The sequence below is a fragment of the Cyclospora cayetanensis genome, unplaced genomic scaffold (assembly GCF_002999335.1).
Source record: "Cyclospora cayetanensis isolate NF1_C8 unplaced genomic scaffold, CcayRef3 CcayRef3_contig_95, whole genome shotgun sequence".
In the NCBI taxonomy this organism is placed as follows: Eukaryota; Apicomplexa; class Conoidasida; order Eucoccidiorida; family Eimeriidae; genus Cyclospora; species Cyclospora cayetanensis.
This window is the reverse complement of record NW_020312769.1, coordinates 4,155-27,228: the sequence shown is the minus strand read 5'-3', so window position 1 is coordinate 27,228 and position 23,074 is coordinate 4,155. Positions and strand designations below refer to the sequence as shown.

Sequence of the window (23,074 nt, the reverse complement as noted above, 5' to 3'; positions counted from 1 at the left end):
GGGGCCGGCCGGACGCAGAGAGAAAAAATGTTTGGGAGATCAAAAGTGCACTAAGTTAGATGTACTCTGAGCAGGAAAGTGTATGTTCATTGGACAGTAAAACGGAAAGGCAAGTAAGACGCCTAGAGGCACAAAGAGAGGAGACGCATGACAAAGGTGCACTGGAGGAAACGGCGGACGGAGGAAGCCAAACTGAATGCAGAGGGGCCTGCGCCCGCGAGCCTCTTAGGAGAGACCTCTCGCCCGTGCGTCTGTCTGCGGATGTCGCACACACGTAAAAAAAACTGTTGGAAGAAGCAACAATTTATAAAGTACGACAAGAACGTTCGTATTCTGAGATGGGGCAGAAGGGACAGTGTGCCTACCTGTTCGTTCCCTTACTGCCAGCCTCTAGAGCGTGACGGCTTCTCTGCCTGTAGAGAGAAGGGCCTTGGCCAGCTGTAACGCTCACGGTTTTCCAACGAGCTGTTTCGCTATTGGGCGATTCTTTGTAAGATGGGTTTTAAAGTGGTTTCCATCGGAAGGCGTCTAACTTGTCAGGATGTCGTCATGCAGTGTAAGTGCACGCAGTGTAGGCAGTAGAGACATTAAGAGAGAAGGGAAGCTAGTGACCCCTGCCCTGTAATTAGGTGATACACTATGAGGCAGCTGGCCTGCTTTTTCAGCGGGCGCTGCAGATGACGACCTAGAGACAGTGGAGTACCACTAGCATTTCAGGCTGTTAAGCAGCGACAGTAGCCCGCGAGAGGTGCAACTGGCGATATAGAACAAATCTGCTTTTCCACGTCTGTTCACGGCCTTCCGGCAGGCCATGTTCACGAAACCTGTCTGCAGCAAACAGGTAACCGCGGCGCGGGAAAAAAAATGACCTAGCCTTCCTGTGATGCCCTCTCTTTCCGCCCGTCGCCCAGGTGCCAAACGGGCGAGGCAAGGAGCAATTCGAGAAAATAAAGGTGTTAATATCATACGAGGATTGAAGAATGACTGGCAAACGAAGGAAGGCGGGCTATACGCTTCCTGGGCTCTGCACATCGGGGAAACTTCCCGAGGAACACAAAACTTGAGGGAAAACAACGCGCCTAGTCATCGCGGAGTTATTGTCATAGGCTGCGTAGAGAAATAAACTCCCGAGAGAAGTGCAAACATCCAAGAAAGCTCAAGTAAAGGCTATTACGCTATATTGTAAGAAGGGGCTGCCTCTACGTGTCGAGCCTTTCTTCCTTCATGCAGCTGTTGCAGCCCGGCATGCAGCCGCAAGGTAATATAGTGAAGTGGTGAAGTCAACATATGAAGCCGAGTATGTCCATGTCTGTATGATTAGATACCTACAAATTCGCCATTCCGTTGCTTGCTAGGATGCCAATTCGTAGAGAAGTTCCATTTCAATCTTCACTTGTGCTTGTCCGCCCAATATTTCAGGCTATCGTCAAAACCAACGAACCTTTTAATCGGCGTCTTCGTCTACCACGACAAATTCTTCTAGGTCCGTCTGCTCAAGTGTTTCTTCTGATTCCAGTATGTCCTCGAACGTGGCAACGCCGATCTTGCTGTTAATGTCCTCCATTCTCTCTCTCATACTTTTCATAAGCGCAGCAAACGCACCGAGCCTTGTGGTACCAAACAAAGACTTGAATCCCCTCACAATGTGTATATGCGGCCAATTATAAAAACCAGGATTTCCGCTGTCGTCCACTAGACCCAAAAACCGTCGCTGTGCCCTGTGAGCTCGGGAAGCGAAAACCTTCTTGCACCGTTCCGCGAACTGCGCGCCATATTCTGCATTTATGGCCTTCTTCACCACAACATATAGCATAGGATCGCCTTCGCAAGGGTCCTTCGGTCCCAGGTCGATCTTTTGCAGCTCCTTCACTGGAGTCTCCTCTTTCTTTGGCTGGAACCATTCCAGCAACTCAGCAAGGCGACGTTGCTGCAGACCTTCCTCTTCTGCTCCGTTCACTTCGTTACCACCTTCCTTTGAGGATTCCTTGCCGCCGGGACTATCAGCAAAACCTCTGCTGTCCAGGAGGGAGTCGTCAGCCTCATGCAACGTTGTTTCTGATGTATCTGGAGAAATTCTTGCATTCTCGGACACGCCATCTGGCGATACATCCCCGTCCTCCTCCACCTCCTGTGCATCTGAAAACAGCAATTCTTCCTCTAACCCGTCTACTGCCTCCTCGCTTACTTCCTCTTCGCTTGATTCATTTTGCCCTTGTATCTTTTCACTCGCTTCGTCCTCGCGCTTTGCCTCTGCAATAATCTTTTGCTCCGTTTCGATTTCCTCTGCTACATTGTCCCTCTTAGCTTTCCGTGTAATGGGACCTGCATTCACGTCGGTGTCCTCCTTTTGTTCCTTCTGCTCTGCGTGTGCTGCCGTGTCTTCCTGCGTATCCGCCGCTTGTTTGGCCGCCAGGGCTCCTTCGGCTTCATCTTTCAGCCGTAAGAGCTCAGTAAGCCTGGCTTGCAGGCGCGTTCTCTCCTCGACATACCTCTCTGCCTGGTTCGGGGGCAGTTTCGCGTACCTCGCAAGCCGCTGCCGCACTATCCACTCTTGCTCAGCTAGCCAAGTGAGCTGTCTCTGCGGATCTTCTCTCCGTGCCTTTTCGTCTTCTTCAACTACAGCCTGAATGTCAATAGAGAACTCCTCGGCTAGCTCCTTCATGTCTGCCCCTCTAACAATCATCCGTTTGATCCATGCTTCATCTTGAGCACTCAGTTCCCTTCGCATCTCTTCATCTATGACTTCGACATTTTGCTGTATTACAACTAATTTTTGCTCAACGTCCTCTAAAGTCTTCCTCACCACCGGATCTTCCAGCATCTCTGGCGGGAGCGTCGCCCTGCTTTCTGCCAGCACGTTTAGTTCCCGCAACTTTGTTATTTCCTGCTTGAATCGTGCCTGCAGCGGTGTCTCTTCTGTGCCGAGCAGCTCATCACTCAGATCCGACAGCTGTTCCTCCAGCTCTAATATTTGCAAATCGATGTTGATGACTCCGCCACTCAGGTCTTTGGCTCTTGTCTGCGACTTGGGAAGGCCAATGATAGAAGCTTTGTATGCACGCAGCTGCTTCAAAGTTTGCTCCAGATCAAACTGCTTTAACCGCTGCTCCCATAGTTCCGACGGCCTCCTGTCGGCCGCCCACCCCTTCCTGCTGAGAATACTTTCGAGCTTTTCTATCTCCACCATCAATTTATTCTTTTGGTTCTGCATCATATCAAGGTGACTCCTGAGCTTTTCTTTTTCTCCGGCAGGAAGCTTCTCAACCTCCTCCATTATGCTCTTGTGATCTGCAAGCTGCTTCTTCCTCCTCTCAATCCTTGCCTCTAATGTCATGTTAACAGGTTTGATTTCAACTTCGTCCACGGTCTCTTCGTCTGCTGGTTTCTGTGCTGGGGCTCCTTCCTGAGCTTGTTTGTCCATCTGGCTTTCAAGCTCTTGAATGTCGTTCTTCAAGATACGTGCTTTCATAGCCAGCTCCCTAATCTGCTCCGCATCAGTCGCGTTTGGGGAATATCCCTGTTCAATGCATTTCTTATGTATGTCTCTTCTCTCTTTCTTGACCTCAGCAAGCCTTTTTTCTAGTTTGAGCACTGCCTCTGCTTGCTGGTTGTCATGAGCAGGAAGGAGCTTTCTCTGTGCTTTCAAGGCTTCGTACCTGGACCACAGGTATGTGTGATCAGCAGCGATAACGTACATAAGCTCCATGATTCGCTCAGTCTGCTCATACATACCCTCGCTAAGTGCTGATTCTCTCAAGTTCTCCCCCTGTGCTTCAAGTGCCGCAGCTTTCTGAGCAGTGAGGGTCTCATACATTGCCTTCTTAGTTTTCAGCTGCTGGTATTCGTTGTACATGTTGACAAGCTCCTTCTCGTAAAGCCTCACCCTCTCTGACAGAATTGGGGTCCTCGTTTGAAACGCAATTTCACTTGCCACTCTTTCGCGGTTTTCTTCTTCAAATGCTGCATGATCAATTTCGAGTTCCTTATACTTCAAATCAGCATCTTCCCAGAAGTCAATGAATTTGATGGCACGTGCATCTCTATTAGTCTGTTTGTGTAGCTTTCTCCCAGTTCTTTTGCCGGTTCTGCTATCTATGAAATCAACAATGAGAAAGTCCTTCGTTATCTTCATTGAAGCGAAGCCCACAGTGTTCAAGATCCGTTCCTTCACACTAATCTTCCAATTGGGCCCTTGTGGTGCGTAAAATTTGTACGCTAGCGCCTGATCCTTTTCTGACGGCTTGCAACCACCGGGGTCAAGTTTGTAGAAAATCCTTTTACCCGACCAGCAGAGAACTGGGAAGAGTTTGCCCCGGATGACCCCCATCCAGCCTCTCCCTAAAATACCACTCATGATGCGTGTTCCGCCTCCACTGGTGATGAATGCAAGAGTGCTGTTTTTATCCAAGTCGGACATTGTCAGATACTCCAGAGCATGGTCGTGGGCTGATACGTAAGCATCTACTTGGTAGGCAGTCAACAACTCAACAAGCCGGTGTTCAGGGCCCCTGGGTCGGCCGTTCTTCACCATGTCATCAATGTACGAGAAGCGAGCCTCTTCGGCTTCTGGTGCAGTAGATGTTAAAGGATAGTGACCCTGCACGATAATCCAGTCTGCCTTTGATTTTGCAGAATGGAACAACGCATTGCTGAGCGCAATCATGTTATCCTGGTAGTGCCCCAAGTTATCATCTGAGCAAACACCGCAGAGGCGGGCAGTGTGGTGGAAGAATTGGAATACAGAGGAATTGCAATGGAGCGAATAGTGAGGAAGAAACGGAAAAAGTAGCTATGAAAAAAACGCAGCTCAGAGAAAATAGTGGAAGATTGTAAATGAGTAGATGGTGCGAGTGGCAGGATAACTATGAAGATCCAATCAAGGAAATAATTCAAAATGCAAGGAGCTTATGTACGCAATGATCGTGTAAGTACGAAAGCGAACTCTTCGGGCATTTGCTCTGGTATGCATGATCTCTAGGGAGGAGACCAAGTAAAAACGATAGTGAAAGCAGAAATTGGTTGAGAACAGAATAAATGCGTTTTCTTACAGAATGGTGTTCCGCCAAAGAGAGCCCAGGTATCGATAGAAATAAGGTGAACAGTGAATTCCTGGTCTTCGGCTCCCCCATCTGCCTTCGTAAGATTGGCGACCATCGTAATGACGGCCTTGTGTAGCCAGTCTGGTTTGTGAGAGTTCACGTCCTGCCTCGTATAATGGTACCGATAAGAAGCCGATGGGGTTAGAATAGATTCTGCTTCGCCGTTCACCATATACCACGGAATATTCAATCCCGCTTCCTGAGGAGTAAATTTCCACACCACGGGAGCCCGATATAGACGCAGAACACGTGAATACCATAAGGAAAGAAATGACACCCCGAGACACCGCTCTACCGCGGCCCACTCGACTTCGTCGCGCATTCCCACAAGAAGCAAAGCGCCGTTTCATAAGGTAGAACGGCTAGCACGATAGAAGAAAACACAAGGGGCAGAAAAATACACTGCATGAAACAGAGAGAGACCCGTGGGTGTAAACGATAAGCGGCAAAAGGAAGCGACACGTGCTATAAGAAGTTCACTTTTACCTTGACGAAGACATCGTGCCACTTCTCCCTGAACGCCGGCTCTCTGACGGAGAGCATGCCAGGCTCACTGAGAAAGTCGCCTATCCCTAATGCAATATCTGTGCCTTCCCTCTGATGCCACTGCTTCATTGCCTCCACCGTGGCCATAAATTCATCAGCTCTTAGCAAGCTCTTGACTCGGTCCCACACCTTTCTGCTTCTCTTGTGAAAAGTTTCGTGTCCTGTATTTCCTATGGCGACCACTTTGAGAGAGTTAGCGGTTTTCTTCCTAATCGTGAGCTCTGCAAAGGACTCGCTAGACTGCTCCTTTGGCTTCTTTTCCTCCTCCTGTTTCTGTCTCGCATCCTTGTCTAGGGGGTGCTCTGCTCTCTGAGTCCAGACACTTTCAACGTAGCACCTCATAGTGGGGCACTTTGGGTACTTCTCTTTCGGTGACTTCTTGTTCATAAGGGTCTTCAAGATGTCGGTGGAAGCTCCAAAGGGAATAGAAGGAGGAACAACTTTTTTTGATTTAAACGCTTCCCAGTTCGAGATGTACTCTGACAAAATATCCAGCTGCAGAAATGTCTCATCAATCACACTGGTGGAAACCAGTATATCCAAAAAATTTGTTTTAAGAAGAAAGGCGCTCGCCGTTTTGATGCCGCGCTGCGCGAGTTCGTCGAGAAGGTGCGCCACTGTCTTGCTTGGTTCTTCTCTTTCGATTCCGCGGGCAACTCTAAGTACATTGAATGGCAGGCTCTTCATGAATCCCAAATGATGGTCGTTTAGCTTTTCAGGGATTGAGCAATCTCCTCGTTTATGAAATGTGTTCCCATCAAAAAACCACTCTGATTCTCTCACCTGCTGACCTAGCAACCAAGTAAACTCAGGTACGGTGATTTCCAGTGGCTTCTCTCTATTGGGATCACTGTCATAGTCTTGCTGCTCGGCCTGCTGCCGCCTCAAGGCCACTTGTATTGCCCGTGAATGTGAGCGTTTGAGTGCATTTTCAATAGCATACCATTGGAGAGGAAATCTGGTGGTTTCCAGATTCGCTAGACGGAAAAATGCAATCAAAATGTCCTCGACACTTGTGTCAATCAAGGAAGAACGTGAGCCAGAATGCTTGCCAGCGACTAGGACAGCTGAATAAAGGAACTGCATGCCGTAGTCGCACCCTGGAGCCATCAGCCGCAGTGACCGTGATCTCTCTGCCAACAGCGACTCGGGCATTTTGGTGAGAAAGAACCGCCGGATCGTCCAACCAATGAGGAGACGGCGAGGGGTAGGACCCGGTCCCGCAACGAAGCTTGACCCCCCACTAGGAGGAGTTACCGGAAGCGCTCCTGCATGGAGAGTGCAGGAGGGAGACAGACTGACAAGCACTGCGAGTATTAGAGAGGAGAGCATAATAGATAAAGGCCAAGGCCCTGTGGGAAGCCACCGCCTCCCCGGCGGGCTCCCCGGTGATGTCATCAGCATTGCACGTTACAGATACCCCTAGGGCAATGCACTGGGGAAAACAATGAATTTCTTCCTCAAGCCGACATTGGGGGCCCCTCGAAAGCCTCTAGATAAGGGGAAAATGAGAGAAAAAGGGCGCGCAGGTCAAGCAGCATGAGCTGCTTGCTCGTGGTACAGGAAGAAGGGCGCTGCTTCCTTCGTAGTACTCTTCTCGCTTACTGCTACTGACTTTAAATACACAAGCAGCAATGCACTCCTGCTTCTTGCTTTAAAGGGAAGCGGGAGACGGGAGGAAGAGTGGCTGCTCTTGTCCTTCAATCGAGACGAACCAGTAGCCATGGCGGCTGCTGCTGCTGGTGCTTCGAGAGCAGAGAATTAGGAGCTAGTGCCGGCTAGTTTGGGGGATGAAGACAACAAATGGATGATTAAAATTATAAAGTCCCGGTAAGAGCAAAGCGTTCCTAAATGCCTGAGCGAACACTTCTTTTGCTTCCCCCAATGTGGCAGTTTAGTGTGAGCGAGAGCCACCATGGATCGGTCGTACTGCTGCTCCAATGTGTTCTCTCAATCCTGCTTCCGTTTCGGTCTATTTATAATAATTTCACACACATAATGCCGTTTGCTGCTTAGGGCCCTAGTCACTTCTTTAAATCGATAATGATAGCATTGATAGCTGGAAAGGTGAGTCCCACGACTGCTGCATAGCGAGTGGTCGAATTGCTTCCAAGGAGTGCAAAATGAGCCACCCTTGCGCATTGCTAATGCATTAATATTTTCGATTATTCAACATGTCTCTGTGCACTATCTTTTTTTCATGTTTGGAGAATTGCCTACAAATTCGCTCATCTACTGGATACCACACAACTCTCCTTGTAACTCTCACACCCCGCCAAACTGGCAGGATCCCAGTCCATCTAAGTATCAGAAGTATATCTTCTTCCAACGCCTACCCTAGCAAGCAGGAGCATGTGGGCGAGAACGGTTCCGACCTCGGCAAGTTGGAAGTTCGTGATTTCGGCGGTCAAGACAGAACGAGGTTCTTGAGATTGCTGGAAGCATGATATAGTGATACAGCCAGGAGGGCTCTAAAACCGTAGGTGGTGGATGCTCTAGAGTACGATGAGCTGAGGTATAGCTGCAGAAATTACATCCATTTACCCTTCCAAATCCTTAGTATCGTCCTCACCAGCGGCCGCGGCTTCAGGCGCCCCGATACACTTATTCAAGCATCCTGTCATAAAGGATTTCCAGACTTGGTTGATGACCAGAATTGCGCAGAACAATAATTTTATACAGTAGTACTGCGCTGCACACCATTAACAGTGCTCTAACCCTTAAGTTTACATGCTAAATCCAAGGGATCCAGCTACAATAGCCGTTAGTCCTGGATCTTGCTTTTAAAAATGTGAAGCGAATAGTGGATTCAATACTCTGCTCTTGCTTGGACTATTGATGCTGCAGAGCTTGCCTCGCAGGGATAGCAGAAACGGCAGCGGCAATAAGAGCACTACCAGCAGTACCACCACTAGCGAAAGCAGAAGCAGAAGCAGCTACCACACTTGTTCGTGTGATTGCATCAACTCTGTTGTACCCACGTGTGAAGACAATAATATTGTACGCTGAGAGTTTGGAGTCAACAGTGCAATGTGAGATTGCCGGCAGGGCTCAGAATGTTCCGTTCCATAAACTCAGGCTGCCATTCCCTCCTTGGATAGGAACCTTGTGTGGAATAGCCGGCGGGAGGAAAATCTTGGGAAGCAATAAGTAATAACCGATTTAGCCTGGACAAGATAGAAGGAGAGAGTGCCATTATGGGAACGCTAAGCGGCCCACTGCGCTGATATCAAAAGTTTATAAGGTTAACAAAACGGCGGTCTGTGGTTGACAATGATTGCATTTAAAAAGATAGCGTCTACGCAGTTCTCTGCATGGTAGTAGAGGAGATTCCCTGCGATGCGTTTCCAGCAGGCTGCCGCTGCTGCTGGTTGACGGTGGCCCCCTCCAATGCTGCAAGGCGATTAATTAGGATCTGCTTCTTGCCTTCACTGTTAGCCATTCGCCAGGGTCCTCTGGGGATGCCGAGCACGCGAGAAAAGCCCAAGTGTTTGAGGTGAGTCGACAGTAGGTGAGCCCCCCCACAAAGGGAAAAAGAATTGCGGGCGCAGTCGTCCGTCACGAGCAAGGCTGAGAGCAGAGCATGGTGGACAGTGTACTGCAAGGAAGAACGTGAAATAGATGATGATTGAAAAGTAGCCAGAAGTCAGCGACAACAACAGGACGACAAGCTGCAGCTTAAAACAAAGGTAAGAAACAGAGCCGTCGCAAACAGCGGTGACAAAGGCAAGCCCAAGTCCAGTAGCCCCAGCGCTCGCATTCGCAGAGGTACCATGAATTCCTACCCGACAAGGAACCGTCTGCAGCTCTTAGGACAATATCGGCCTCATAGGGGCTGTATTTGACGGGCATCCTTTTTTGGTGCTGCACCCCAAGGGCCCGAAGCAGGGAAGAAGCCTCAGACACTTCGCATGGAAAAGGACAACCCAAGCCGCCACGAGAAACGCACCACGCACGTAGCCCTGCAGCATCATCAGGAACATAGCTTGTACACCAACTGTAGCCGCCGGGACAGCACCAGCACTTGCTGAGCACTGGTAGACAGGTCAACGCCAGCACGTGCACAAGCGGCAGCTGTACCAGCAGGAGGCCATTTTTTCTTAACCGGGGAAAGCAGCAATACGGTACATTTAGAGAGGCACAAGATGACAAGGAAAATGACGTCACCCAGGGAGAGAGTAGCGCGCAAAGAAAGACGCTGTGACCCAAGTGCATCAAAAGAAGACGAAGGAAGGGCAGCACGTCAGGGTTATTTTCTTTTCGTCAGCCCACCTTCACGAACGCATCTGGGGTGCAATTCATGCGGGAGCCACGGAAAGAGGATCTTTTGAGACAGGAAGATCCAGAACGTTTCCTCCTTCGCCTTCTCCCACGACGTATCTCTTCCAACTTTTCGAAACAAGAAGGACAACAAGTACTCGTAGCGTTCTGCGTGATTAAATAGCACAAGAGCAGAAAACGCGATCGAGCCTTTGGTGCTAAGCCTCATTCTGCTGTCGGAGACACGTGCATGACTGCCATGTGGGAAGGAAGTATCGTCTTCCTTACCTGGAGCCCCCGGAACTGTAGATAACGCAAAAACCGCATCAGCGGCCGCTCCTGGGGTGATCCCATCAATTCCCTCTTCCAAGTAGCCGACTGCAGCATCTAAAAGGGGCCTTAATGGCGGCTCGGTAAGAGTTTTCTGGCCACAGCGGGCTTCCTGCGGTCTCTCCTGTGCATGAGGTTCAGAGGGGTCGCTGGCCTCAGCGGGGGCATGACCCCCAAGAAGGCTCCCGTCCGTCTCCAAGGGATCGGAAAAAAAGACAATGTCTTTCAGAAGGGTGCAGATCGTGTCAGGAGACAGAAGGGCCCTTTGCCTGGTCCTTGCTGCCAACTGCAAATGGGATGTAGCTCTGGACGTCAGAGAGGCCGCCGCAGAAGGAATATGCAGGAGTGCACGACGGAAAGACGAGACACAGTGAGACAACTCGGAGAGGGAAAAGGACTCAGGGCGGCGGCGCACCTCTTCAGCGACTGCCTCCAACAAAGCAACAGTTTCACGGGCCCGGGGCGCCCCCATGGATGCAGCCACGGACATTCCCGTGATATCCGCGGCAGATGCCAGGGGGGCCCCCCGGGCCCCCTCCGCACAAAGAACCCCAAGGGCACGCGCATCGGTAAGAGTGACAGAAGATAAAACTCTTAGAGAGGCACAGAGTAACGAGGGGCTGTACCGGAGCACTTCAGCAGCAGAGACCCCTTCCCGTGGGGGACCAGCGGAGTGTGCCTCAGCAAACCCCAAAGGTGCCTGCGACGGCTGCCTTCTATGCGCTGCTTCTGTCCTGTTCTCAGCGACTCTTCCCTGCTGCATTGCTGCGTCGGGACCCTCGGGATGTTCTGGAGCGTCCGCCCTTGAAGGCTCTAGCGTAGGGGCGGCCCTCCCAGGAGCCGCCATAAGGATGCGAGCGACCCTGTCAAAGAAGGGGGAGTGGGCATATCCGGCCCACTTGTAAACGTTGGCAACTGCGAGGAGCAAATGAATCTGCTGCCGCATTTGAAGGACATGTGTCGCTCCTAAGGGCCGCTTGGGAAGGGTGTCCTCAGCGCCCGCCGAGACAGGGCCCCCCCCTAGCGCTGGGAGTGCTCCTCTCGTCAGGGGAGGAATGAGGGCAGAGAGTAGGGGGTAATGCGGATGCCGAAGGGCCCTGAGAGAGAGGGCGACTTCTGCGGCTGCCTGAAAGGTAAGGAGACGACGATGCGTCCTCAAATCCTGAAGAAGAAGGTGATACCTGCAAGCGCCATGCAGATACCCAGGAGGGGGAGGTGATCGATGAAGACTGTGAATCGAATGAGCGGAGATCGCAAGATCAAGCGCGCGAGGAGAAAGGGTGCGAGATGGGGGGCGGGGAGTAGGGGAGTGGTGGCACACACGAGTTGGGAAAGAATGCAGAAGAGGCTGAGAGCGAGGCAGGGCGGGCGGTATGCTGGAGGAAACAGACTGCCCAGGCTTATCCGCTCTTACCTCGGGTCTCTAAGGAGATCCTCTGCTTCATTACGCTGGGAGTGAATCCGTTCTGCATGAGCTTCCTCCGTGGAAAGGGCGGCGAAGAAGGCAGCGAAGGAACGGCCGTCTCGCGGCCACGTAGGGGGCTGGGGGCCCCTCATACGAGGGCCTTGTAGTGCAGTACTCGAATGAGCGCGGCTGCTCTCTTCGCACTGGTCTTCTTGCTGGGGATGCGGGTGCTGCTGCTCCTCCTCCCGTTGCTGTTGAGGCCCAACTTCAGCCCCGTGCTCCCTAAGCGGGCCCCTCTTCCCACCACCTGCCGTGTCTTGAGGTCCCGCCCTCGTTGTCAGCTCGGCTAGTGCTTTGATGGCGGTGACGAGGTTTTGCACGTACAAGGCACCCCTATGGCTAACGAGCAGCTGGAGGACATCTTCTACCTCGATGCAGCTCCCAATCAAACGGTCCATTTCCAGGCAAACCCCACTCTCGTAGAGCTGCGCGGAGGTTGCGTGCACCACGGAGGGGATGGCCGCCTTGGGGGCTCCAGAGAGACCGTCGCTGGAGGCCTCTAGAGGATTTCCTTGAGGGCCTCCTCCAGCGCCCTCACCGACTAGGGCTGCTAGTTCAGCCGTGGGAAGAGGCTCCCCAGAAGGATCTCTGGAGATCAAGGGCTCTCCTGCATCATCTTGCCCAACCGTCGACCCTGGAAACTTCCCAAGAGTAGGGGGCCCTTCGAAGTGCGCCACTGTGCCAAGGTGCCTGTTCCCCTTGCAGCTTCCTACAAGCTCCCTGGTGGGGTTTCCGCGCCAGCGCAAGGATGGCAGGCCCCCGTGAGGAGCCCTTGATGTGACCTTTTGTGGAGAAGAGCCTCTCGATCGAGATGCAGCATTCGAAGCAGGCACTGCACCCAATCCTGTGCTCGCGCCTGGGGACCGCCTTCCGACAGAGGCCCACCGATGAGGCTTCAACGGCAGCCGGAAGGAAGCCATATTTTTGACAAGGGGCGCAGGGGGCACAGGCGGGAGGAAGGGGTGCCCGCGCCGTAGACGGAGAGACCCTTCCCAGAGCGCTAATCTGTGGGGGGCCCTAACGGCAGGGATCCTTAGGGGAACGGAAAGGTAAAATAATTATCTGGCGCCAAAACTGCATTTTAAAACGCTCAAGCAGGCAAAGAGACTTTTATTTGGCTCTCTGGAAGCAGGAGAGGAGGGTGTCTGCTGCAGAGAGTGAGCCCAAACGGCGCCCGCAGACTCAACTCGAGGGCTCGCCACTCGAGGCCCCTGCTTTCAGAAACTGCGCGAAGTGTTACGAACGACGCATGATGCTTCTACAAATGAAGTGTACTCGTGAAGTAAAGGAGTCGTTACATTTGAGATGAGGAGATACCATCTGCTGACGGGCTAGAGAGGGCTACACCACTACGTGTCTCGAACGGGCAGGCAAGATGGGTAGCCAAAGAACTTGGCGTTTACTTCCCTTTGCACGCATAGAGATCAATAGAATGATGAACGCATAGAAAGAATTAGAGGAAAGAGATGGATGTAACGCTTGTTCCTTTATTAGGGTTATCCATTTCAAAAGGAAATCAAGCAACCTAGGAAACGTCGTGATGGAAACACACGACAGCAGGTGCAGGCTGTTGCTCAGTCCTTTTTCGCCTAGCCGGCTTGCCTAGCGAGTCTGCCAGTACCTCCTTCTTTCCCCGTTTTCGACGTCTCTTTCATCTATAAGCAAGTGAGCAAACCAGCACCCAAAACACCTCCAACGATTAAATCCGCCTACACTCACTCTACACACACAGCGGAAGCACATCATTTCCTTGTAGCTGCTGCCTTCGGTGCCATTTTTTCTCGTTCCGCATTATCCATAGAGGCTCTTCACCGATGCAGGTGCAACCCTGAAGCAGAAGACGTTGCCTCTTCTCCTGTCCAGTCGTGAGACCCTTGCGTGGGCCCTAACGCCGTTGACGATAATTTCCCGCAAGTCATCGACGATTTCCCGGTTGATTTGATAGAAGGAATGTCTATATAGAGCAGAAAATTTCGTAGTCGCAGGGACATTAAATATGCACGAGAGTGTAGCTGCGATACCGCGTCCACAGTTATATCGATAGCGGAAAAAGGAGCAAAGCTGCTATACTGTCTATCGTCGTGTGTGCATGTAACTTAGACAATAAAGGGCGCTTTTCATCATATGCCTTGTTATCTCACTTGAGCAAATCAATGTGGCCCTCCACGAATGTTGTATCGATGATGTCGATATCGAGCCAATTGGAGTCGCCGCTTTCTCTCTCCCCTCCCACCTCTCTGCCAGTGTATTTACCTCCTAAAAACGTAGAATGATTCTGCCGTTTTGGGTTTCCACCGAGGCCCTCGTTTTCGCAGGGCCAGCTCCCTACAATGGAAGCAGCGCGTCCATATGCATACGCAACGTTGTGGGGTGTTTTTGGTTGCTCGCCGACCTCTAAGACTTCTTCATGCAGCAGCAAACTACTGGCATCGTATTTGTGCATTTCGCATTGTAATGATCATGCCAGGAAAGGATGCACCCACCCGCAGTATCTTCAGCAACAAGGGAAGGAGCAACATCGGCAAGAATTTTCTCTTCGGGGGGCTTGTGCTCTGTTGTCTTTCCTTCTTCCTTCAGGTCAATTTTCTTTGGATGCTTGTTTCTGCTCCTGCTGCTCTCGAGCTGTAGGCTGGACCGGAAGCAGAAGAGGCGTTTTCCCATACAAAGCTCTCTGTTGTACAATTCAGAGAAAGCAAGGGCCTGCGGTGTTAGGCAGAGCCACTCACACACACAAGCGGTATAGAAGAGAGGCAGAAGTACGTAGATGCGGATTCAGGGAACCAAGAATGCTTTCCTTCGTCTGTTATGGAGGCCCATACCCGTGTGTCCAACTTGCAAGCAAGGATGCGGTGTGGTCACTGCCTTTACATGCCCGTTCGGAAGATTACAAACAAGACTTATGAGAGTGGCTGTGCCCCTTCCTACCTGGTCTCGTGTATCGCCGTAAATGGAGATGAAGGAGCACAGACTGCGGATTAGGGAGTACCCTGTTTCTAAAAACTTGGCGAGCGGAAAGTCTGGGTTTAGCATTGTTATTGACTGGACTCTTAGGAGGCGTGGCCTCTCTCTGCTGTCTCGGCGACTCTCCTGGGGCGTCGTTTCCTCCAGCAGCTCAAGGATGCCTCTGAAAAAAAGCAGCACCGGAGGAAAAAGCGTGCCAACGTCAGGACTCACGACATTTGAAGATCGGATGCTTGCAGAGAGAGAGTGAGGCGTCGGGCAAGCAAGGCAGCAGTGGACTTCTTCGGGTACTTAAGAGTGAACAATACAAGGCGAACGCTGCAGAAAGCAGCCTTGTCGCCAGCAGCAGCACTCAAAAGGTAAAAGCACATGAAAATGCCCCAATTTCCGCCCCCCTTACACACGTTCCCTCTCTCCCCCTCCTTCGCAAGACGAATAGATGCTACACCCCAGTGCAGAGAAGCCAGGCCAAAAAGAAGACATTGAGGTTATCCATGCATGTGTCTCTTCTTACCCTGTGTCTACACACTTGGCAAGGCCGGCGTGAAGCACTCGGGCTCCAGCGGAATGTGAGATGAGGTGAAGCTTTCTTATGCCTGCTTGATTCAGCGATAGGAGGAATTCCCTGAAGCTGTCGCCTGAAATGCAAGAAGGCACAAAAGGAACGCGTTAGGCGGTAGTGAGGGCAGGATGAGGTAGGGTTCAAAATGCGCGTCACATGCGTGTTCGTATAAGCAGTCAGTTTTGGTTTAGCGGAAAATGTGTGCAGAAAGAGAGTGTCCCCCCTCATTGCTCCTACATATATATGTATAGATATATATCCATTGTGTGTGTCTCTCCATGCGTCACATTTATTCTGCCTTCCTACCCCTTCCTGCTACTACTGATTAGCCCTTTCATCACCTCCTCACTCATTCCTCTCGCTGCCGCTGCTTTTAATTAGGGTGACGTGTCGTTTTGAATGGCTGTCGGTTACTTGTTAGTCTGTGTTCCGCTGTTTTCTTAGAAGGGGCATAACCCAGCATCGAAAGGGGACCCCCATAGACCCCCTTCCATGAGAACACAAAGGGCAACAAATAGGACGGCATCCGGGCAAACGAGAAGAGGTGGGCCAACTGCGAGCACGCCTGCACATCACGAGAGGGAACACAAGAAAATATATACAAGGAACCTTGAAACAATTCAGCAAGGGGCCCAACAAAAACAAACACGAACACCGATCGCCCTATCACGTGAAACTAGGGACTGAAAAGAATAGAGCCTCCACTCATTAACTGCTCTCTTTGTTCCCAGCGTTTGCTCCCTGCTTTTGCAGCTCCTGCTGGCACGCGTAGCTCTCTCCCTTCATTTTTCCGCCAACATTTTAATGCCCTTCGGCGTGCTCTGAATGAGCACTGTGAGGGAACGAAGAGCTAGTAGCAAGAAGATCGCGTTTCCTTACCTGTTCCAAGGTCACGTTGAACCCGTGAATGTAAATCACTGCGGTGTCACTCTCTGATCCAACTTCCTGCCAACCCAATGGCAGCAGCTGCCCCCTTCTCTCTGTCAGCAAAGCGCGGTTGCGCTGCCACTGAACAGACAATGGCACGCACGATGCCACAACCACTGGAACCTCGATACGATAGTCGACACGGCAAGAGCTGAAGGGTAGAGCCAGTGAAAGTGTAGCGTGTAGGACAAGAGAGTGAGCGCCTGAAACATCATCGCCTTGCCTCGTCCTCATCTTCGAAGAGTTCCGCAACTCTTGGAGTCCCTTCATGGCGTCTCATTTGTGATGCAGCACTTGACTTGTTGCGTTGCCTGTGGAGGAGGGTAGTCGGTCTGGCCCCCCTGCTCCTTCTCCGAGAGGCGCCCGCATGCTTAGTTGCCGGAGGCTCTAGGAGGGTGGGGGATCTCTGCGGCATGCCATCCACCTCCTCATCACACCAACTCCAGGTAGCTTCGTTATCCAGCTGCAACGCTGCTGTTGGAGCTTCTGCGCTCTTGCTACCGCTTTTGCTGCAATTGCCGACACTCCTGTTGAGACGATTTTCGAGCCTTTCCACCGCTCTCTCCGCTTCTACTTCCAACACAGAGTGCTGTGAAGCTACTTCTTCAGAGTGTCTCTGGTTCCTGACGATCTTTTCGTTTTCCTCCTCCTTGGAGTGCCAGGGGCCTTCGTCCTCGTGGGAGTCAGCAATGCCCCCGTGGAACTTTACTTTGGAGGCTATGTGCCCAGCTGTCGCTGGAGAGAAGGCGACCGTCTGTCTTCTTTGCCGATGAGTGGTTTTTGAGGAAGCACCGAGGCCTTTTTGTCTATTTGAACACACGATGAGGACCTGATAAGGGATTTCTTCTGCAGGGGCTCCTCCCGCCTGCGGGAGTCCCTTTTTTTTTCTGCCCACGTATTCGTATCCGGGAATGCAAATGCCCTTCGTGTGTCTGTCGATATGCACCTCCAGGGCATTTTCTGTCTCTGGAGCCGCGCAGGAGGCAGATAACTGCATGTGCATGTGATGCTGCAGCAGACGGAGGCACGACTGAGGCGTGTGAAAGCCATGGCATTCCTCGACCCTTTTGCGGAGAAGAGAACTAAGGAGCCGCTGCAACTCGATCTCTGGGAGGCAGCCATCTGTCTCCGTGTCTAGGAGGAGCCGTGCAGCTTCAGGATCAAGAAAGCGGGTTCGAGGCAAGCCACGGAAAAAGCGACCGCTTATGCTTGTTTCTGTCGTCGTGACACCAAACAGGATGCGACTGCTGGAAGCCATTGAAGGCAGCGACGCATCCAGATGGGAATAACAGAAGCCAACCCGAGCAGAAACAAATAAAGAGCCGCTCCCCACTTCTTGAGACACAAAAGGACCCACTGGGATCCCATGTACCCAAAGCCCCTGCACACAAAAGAAGGGGGAATCGTAGACCGAAGTGGTAGACACCAAGCGCAAGAAGCGGTAGGATTAAAGAGAGAACGAAAAGTGGATAACAAATCCAAGGAAGCCAGGACACACACAAGGGGCAGAAAGACGGGTGCATAGCATGGAAGAGTAGAAACAGTTATATAAGCGCAACACGGCATGTAGAGAGACACATCCTGGTCTATATGTGCTCCCTCTTATTCGCTTCAGAGGCGCACAACAGGCAGAGTGAGATAACCGTGGAAGGAGGAAGAAATAATACGTGATAAAGCTGAACAGCTATATACAGCGTATCTGAAATAGGGGGTAGGGGATGTTCGCTTGAATTTGGCCATCTGAAAAAATTTATTCTCGGTGACAGATATATGAACATAATATATATGTATGTATGTATTTGGTCTCGTGTCTTTATGTGACTCCCGACATTCAGCCGTTCACCAAGCTCATGATCCTCGAGCCACTCGCCGTATCCATGGGGTCTCCCCTTACTGTCCACAGCTCCTTTGTACCTCAATTGATACGAGAACCTATCTACAGGGGACTGAAAAAAGGCTTCATTCGCGTTCACTGCTGTTGCTGCTACTGCCGCGGCAGCAGCAGCAGCAGCGGCGGCAGCAGCAGCGGCAGCGGCAGCACTATTTGTTGCTGCTATTGCCCACTCAGGGGCCTCAAAGGACCCCAGCATTCGCGTCAGAGACAGTCGAGGCTTGTCTCCTCTCGCTGGGTCTGATATTGATTCAGCTGCTGCAGCTGCTGCTTCTTCCTGAGTGCTTCTCTGCTTTGCTGCATTCTTTTTCTTGTTGCTGCAGCAGATGCTGCCGACATACCATACGGAGACTCGCCTCCCAAATTTCTGCCACGCGTTGTGCAGGCTCCTCGCCAAACAGTGGAGACAGCAGATCGCCAACACGCAGTGGACGCTGCCAAACAAAGCTGAAACAAGCAACAATTTTGAACTGCGTCTGTTAAATGCTGTACTCTAGATTCGCAGCTCTAGACCTTGGATCCTAAGCGTTACACTCAGAGTCAGTGCGGGGTTATACCTGATCCATCGTTGTACCTGGAGTAGATGACGCAGTTTGGCTCGTGTTGGATGAGTCTTAGGTGTTCTGTGCAGCAGCACCACCAGCCCTTTCTGGCAAGGGTGGGGCCAGCAAGTATTAGAATTCTTATCGCCGTGAAGATGGCTACCTCGAGGATCAGATATGCTGCCAAGATATGCTGCACGACGATGGTGCTGACCGGGCGGCCAAAGATACAAAGCGACATCAGTGTATACGCGAAGGTCCCCAATACAAAAAGATAGGTTACCTCGACGCCCCATTGGATGGACAGTCGAGACACGCGACGCGATAGGATTACTATAAAGCAAAGAAACAAAATAATCTGAACAGAAACACACAGAGAGGCAAGGATAACGAAGGCGAAGCCAGACAGAAGGAGATACGGGAAGATAAATATTCGCACGGGAGTGTACCACCAAAGTCGACGGGGGGATCCAAGACGGCTGACGAGTACAGATGGGCATGCACATGCATATGAACATATGAAAAGGATGTGAGCGAGTAGAGCGAAACGCTCAGACGAAAGCCTAGGCGTAATCTAAGCCAAGAAGTCCAGTCTGAGCAACACTAGCAAGAACACACGTGTATCCACCAGGCCATAGATCAGTAAGCATTCATGAGCAAAACGCGTTCAAGTTGAGGTGTATAGACCAAAACGAATTGCGCATAGCGAAGCAGCCCGAGCCTCACCGCTACAACGGCGGCTTTCTCTTCAATTCTTCCATAATGTAGGGCGAGGCCGAATTTCCATGCACCTTCCTCCTTCTCAATAAAGGCAGTTTTCCCCGCGAGAAGAAAAACACAAAAACAGCACATCAAGAGGACTCGCTTTTGCGGACGTTTTGTGCGGACGCCGTTTAGTTGTCTCCTCAACCTTCTGTGATCCATGTGCAGAATGGTTGCTTTGAACAGAGATCCAACCGGTGAAGCGCAGTGCTCAAGCGCCAAGGGTGTCGTTGCTCCACCAATCCTGCCTAGATTAGGCGCCAACCGACACGCATTGTAATCTTCATGTGCTGTTGCTGATAATGATGGAGAAGGAGAGGAAATCGGTATAGAAGTATGCGGGGCCGTTGGGCCTTCTTTGATTGGCAGGGAGGCATGGGTATTAGCTCCCTTCTTCATTGAGGGTTCTGTCTGAGTCATTTCCTCCTCTGCTTCTCTCGTCTGGTAGGTGAGTACATTTAAACAGACAGTTGGTTGCCCTGCATCGGCAGTAAAAGAGGGAAACGGGATGTCACTGTGCTGTCTCCCCATTTCGGCTCCTTCCATTAGTCCCATGGGGAACTAAATCGACGGCTACCAGATTCGACCAGACAAATTGCAAAAGCGTGCGCTACTGGGGCCACTTTTTTGTAGATGCAAGGGTAGTTCACCCAAAATCAGCAGTACCACTCAGCCAAGCATCGATCAACACTGAAGCACGCAGCGGGAGCAGTGGCGAGAAGGACCTCCTTTCAGACATGACTTTGTAGAATAAGTAACAATTTGAAAATTCTTTGTAGAAACAGAACGAGAAGACGAAAACGAAACAGATGGATTGTTTAGCCAAGTCTACGCCCACATTAAGCAGCTGGTCCTGATGCCCTTGTACATTTGGAAAATCCTTCCGGCTGCTATACATATATGACAAAGCAAAGTACCATGATAGTGTTCATAATATAACTACAGAAGCCTTTTCTAAATAGAAATAATGCAATGCCACCATTGCGCGGTATGGGGAGTTGGTGGGTAACCATAGAAAAAAAACTGTACCATCGACAAAGAATTGCAGCTTATCCTGCAAGAAATAAGATGCATTAAATTTGTCTTCAGGCACAAATTCAAAAAAGTTCTAATGTATCTTCTATCTCTTCAAAAATGAGCATCAAGTGTTCGGGGCTGCCCGACCGTCGAGCGGGCATGTGTTGCGCTACGGATGCAGTTCACACAGAAAGGGTGTCACGAAATAGTAGGCACAACGCATGAAATACAGCAGAAAGCTTTGGACGAGAGCAAATCACGCTGAAACAATATCATAACCGATCATCTGATTTTATGCAAGTCATTGGATGCCAGCCGTGGTCCCCTCTGTTCCCCCAGCTAGTCCTAGGCACTATATGGAGTGCACCCAAGACCAGTGGTCCTATAGAACTCTCAACTACGCTCCCTACCCACCACAAATCCGAGCTATAAACGCAAGAAGCGGACGCCGATGAGTAGGCATGGCACTGTTGCGTGCGATTAATCTCCATCACCCCGTTGCCCTCTAGCTCCTACAACCTTATTCATTAGGCCATCAATGCCGCATATATGGAGAAGGAACATCCGAAAACAGCAAAAAAATCCGGCGAGCCAGAATGAAGCGGGCTCACGAGCAGTTGCAGTTATCAAGAAAAGGCTTTCATGATAATATTTCATAGAGTCCCTGCCCCAGAGAGAAACGCAACCCATATGATGGCCCCACGGGGATCCTCGGGTGCTCAGAATAGCTGTAGGGGCCCTTCTTAATTCGTATATAAGGTTCTCTCCTATTCAGAAGCGAGTTACTCTGTCGGATTATAAGCCTTGCGTTCGAGTCGTCTCAATTTCTTTCGCCTGAAATTTTCCTTTCTTCGTTGAATTTCTTCAGGAGTAAGGCTATCCACGGGTCTGTGAAAACAAGAAGTAAGGAACCAGGATTGCCTTCCGAATGAAGGCTGCTTTCTACTGGCACATGGGAAAACAGACCAGAAGAAACACGAGGCCACGACAGGAAGACACGGATGATGCACCGGTCGCCGAAATTGAACAGTAAAGAAAGCTAACAGGGTCGGAAAGAGAAGGATACAGAAGAGTGGTTTGGAGGCAAATTGGAGACAATGCAGACCAAGACAGCAGGACAACGTGTGTACCACAACCACATATACACATACACAAGCATGGGGGTAAGATAAACAAGCCAGCAATCACAAAAAACCACTCAGCTCCTAAAAGTCTAGACTCACTTCCTCCGTTCACTCCTTCTTGACAGCTGTCTCTTCACCAGCTTGTCGCCACTCTCCTTCATTTTTCCTTTCTCTGCGGCCTTCGAGGGCCCAGGTGCCGAAGCTTTTTCTGCTTTACTGGCATGGGAGCCCCCCCCCTGCTGGGCCTCCCAACGTTTCTCACGCCGCATATGTGCCTAAACATCCACAAATACACGTGCACTCGGAAGAAATTCGAGCTTACACACCGTAAAATGCGCGGCGTAGAGTGGCCAACTGCAATAATTTAGAATTGAACAGGTGCTCATTCCTTTGGGGTGTTTGCGACACCTTTGAATGGAGGTGCTTCTCGAGGTCGGCCTCGAAAATGAATATCTTTTGAGGACACAACCGGCAGTGATACTTCCCCCGTTTGAACTCCTCATCCTCCTCTTCTTCAGCTTCTTCATCCGCTTCAGGTATCTCCTGGTTGTGATTTGTATGTTGCTGCAGGCGCTTCCGAGCCTTTGTCTCCTGTTTCCGCTTGTCTGTGTCTTCATCTGTATCCGGGTCCATTAGCTGAAATGATTCCTCTTCCTCGTCTGTATCTTCATCTTTTGCATTCCTCGTCTTCCTTTCGTGCTTCTGCATGGCCCTGAGAAATCCTCGAGGGTCTGAGGAATAGAGGGCTGCTGCTCTCCTCAGAAGGGCCTGTCTTACTTTGGGGTCCTCAGCCGGATTCATCCCATCCTCGCCGTCACTGCCATCTGTTTCATGTTCCTTGTATTCTGCTGGCTCTTTGCTTCTGTTTTGCCTGCACTTCTCCCCTCTTACAGTGGGTCCCCTCAGGGACCCCACAGCCCTGCTGGGAGCTCGACAGGAGCTTCCTACGTGGCAAGATGTAGGGCCCAAAACACCAAAGATAGCACGTTTCAACATTTGCGAGAATCAACAAGAAGGAAGAAAGAAGGCACCCCAACTGAGAGGCGACCGCATCAACAGGCGAACGCGCAGTCAGATGCGGCTCGGCAGCAATAGGTCATGTTAAGCATGGGTATCAAAATGGATATTTAGAAACTAGGAAAAAGATGAAACACTGAATTCAAAGAACTGAGCCATACCAGCAACTTGACTGATGCGGAGGGGACTATAAGAATGAGCCAGGATCGTTTCAAAGGATCAGTTCGCCAACTTGTTACAAAGCAAGCTCATAAAAACAATTTTTGTCGAAATTGAGCGCAGAAAAGGGAAAGTTCTGCACCCCTGCAGAGCGCAAGTATTCTGAATGATGTGGGCCCCCACCCACTGAGGAACAGCCACTGATGTCCCATTCAGCAGCCTGCCTTCTAGATCCAGCACCCCCGAAAACAACAAAATACTTATCAATGAAAGTAAAATGTCACAAACAATACCGTCAGCAAGATGCGCAGCAGTTGAACTAGCACAACGGTGCTGTGAGAACCCCGGGAGCAGCAACGGTAGAAAGGCAAGGCTAAAGGTAAGCGTAATCGTAAAACCAGCCGCTGCATGT

The 23,074-nt window shown here is 50.9% G+C and overlaps 3 protein-coding genes across 3 annotated transcripts; all 3 read right to left on the bottom strand.

Moving 5' to 3' along the window:
* Positions 1-1,444: 1,444 nt before the first annotated feature.
* On the bottom strand, positions 1,445-6,860 carry LOC34618416. The gene is made up of 4 exons (XM_026336153.1): positions 5,586-6,860; positions 5,049-5,298; positions 2,333-4,692; positions 1,445-2,236 (listed from the first exon to the last, which is right to left on the bottom strand). Exons 1-4 carry the CDS (start codon positions 6,798-6,800, stop codon positions 1,445-1,447), a joined length of 4,617 nt encoding a protein of 1,538 aa, XP_026191938.1. The 5' UTR covers positions 6,801-6,860.
* A 2,083-nt stretch (positions 6,861-8,943) lies between these two features.
* On the bottom strand, positions 8,944-19,891 carry LOC34618415. Its single transcript, XM_026336152.1, has 7 exons — positions 19,310-19,891; positions 18,124-18,183; positions 11,650-12,125; positions 10,194-11,416; positions 9,918-10,073; positions 9,431-9,607; positions 8,944-9,215 (listed from the first exon to the last, which is right to left on the bottom strand). Exons 1-7 carry the CDS (start codon positions 19,889-19,891, stop codon positions 8,944-8,946), a joined length of 2,946 nt encoding a protein of 981 aa, XP_026191937.1.
* Positions 19,892-21,804: 1,913 nt separating this feature from the next.
* Positions 21,805-22,482, bottom strand: LOC34618414 (transcription elongation factor SPT5). The gene has a single exon (XM_026336151.1). It carries the CDS (start codon positions 22,480-22,482, stop codon positions 21,805-21,807), a length of 678 nt encoding a protein of 225 aa, XP_026191936.1.
* Between the last annotated feature and the right edge of the window lie 592 nt (positions 22,483-23,074).

Bases quoted from the DNA above. Each gene is read 5' to 3' on its own strand.
- LOC34618416 (XM_026336153.1), bottom strand. From the start codon at position 6,800: ATGCCCGAGTCGCTGTTGGCAGAGAGATCACGGTCACTGCGGCTGATG. The intron at 5,299-5,585 runs GTAAAAGTGAAC...TTTACTCCTCAG, and splicing joins GGCACGATGTCTTCGTCAAG to GAAGCGGGATTGAATATTCC. The intron at 4,693-5,048 runs GTAAGAAAACGC...GTGTTTGCTCAG, and splicing joins CTTTGGCGGAACACCATTCT to ATGATAACTTGGGGCACTAC.
- LOC34618415 (XM_026336152.1), bottom strand. From the start codon at position 19,891: ATGGAAGGAGCCGAAATGGGGAGACAGCACAGTGACATCCCGTTTCCC. The intron at 12,126-18,123 runs GTGAACGCGAAT...ACCTCCGCGCAG, and splicing joins CGGCAGTAGCAGCAACAGCA to CTCTACGAGAGTGGGGTTTG. The intron at 11,417-11,649 runs GTAAGAGCGGAT...TGGCGCTTGCAG, and splicing joins GATCTCCTTAGAGACCCGAG to GTATCACCTTCTTCTTCAGG.
- LOC34618414 (XM_026336151.1), bottom strand. From the start codon at position 22,482: ATGTTGAAACGTGCTATCTTTGGTGTTTTGGGCCCTACATCTTGCCAC.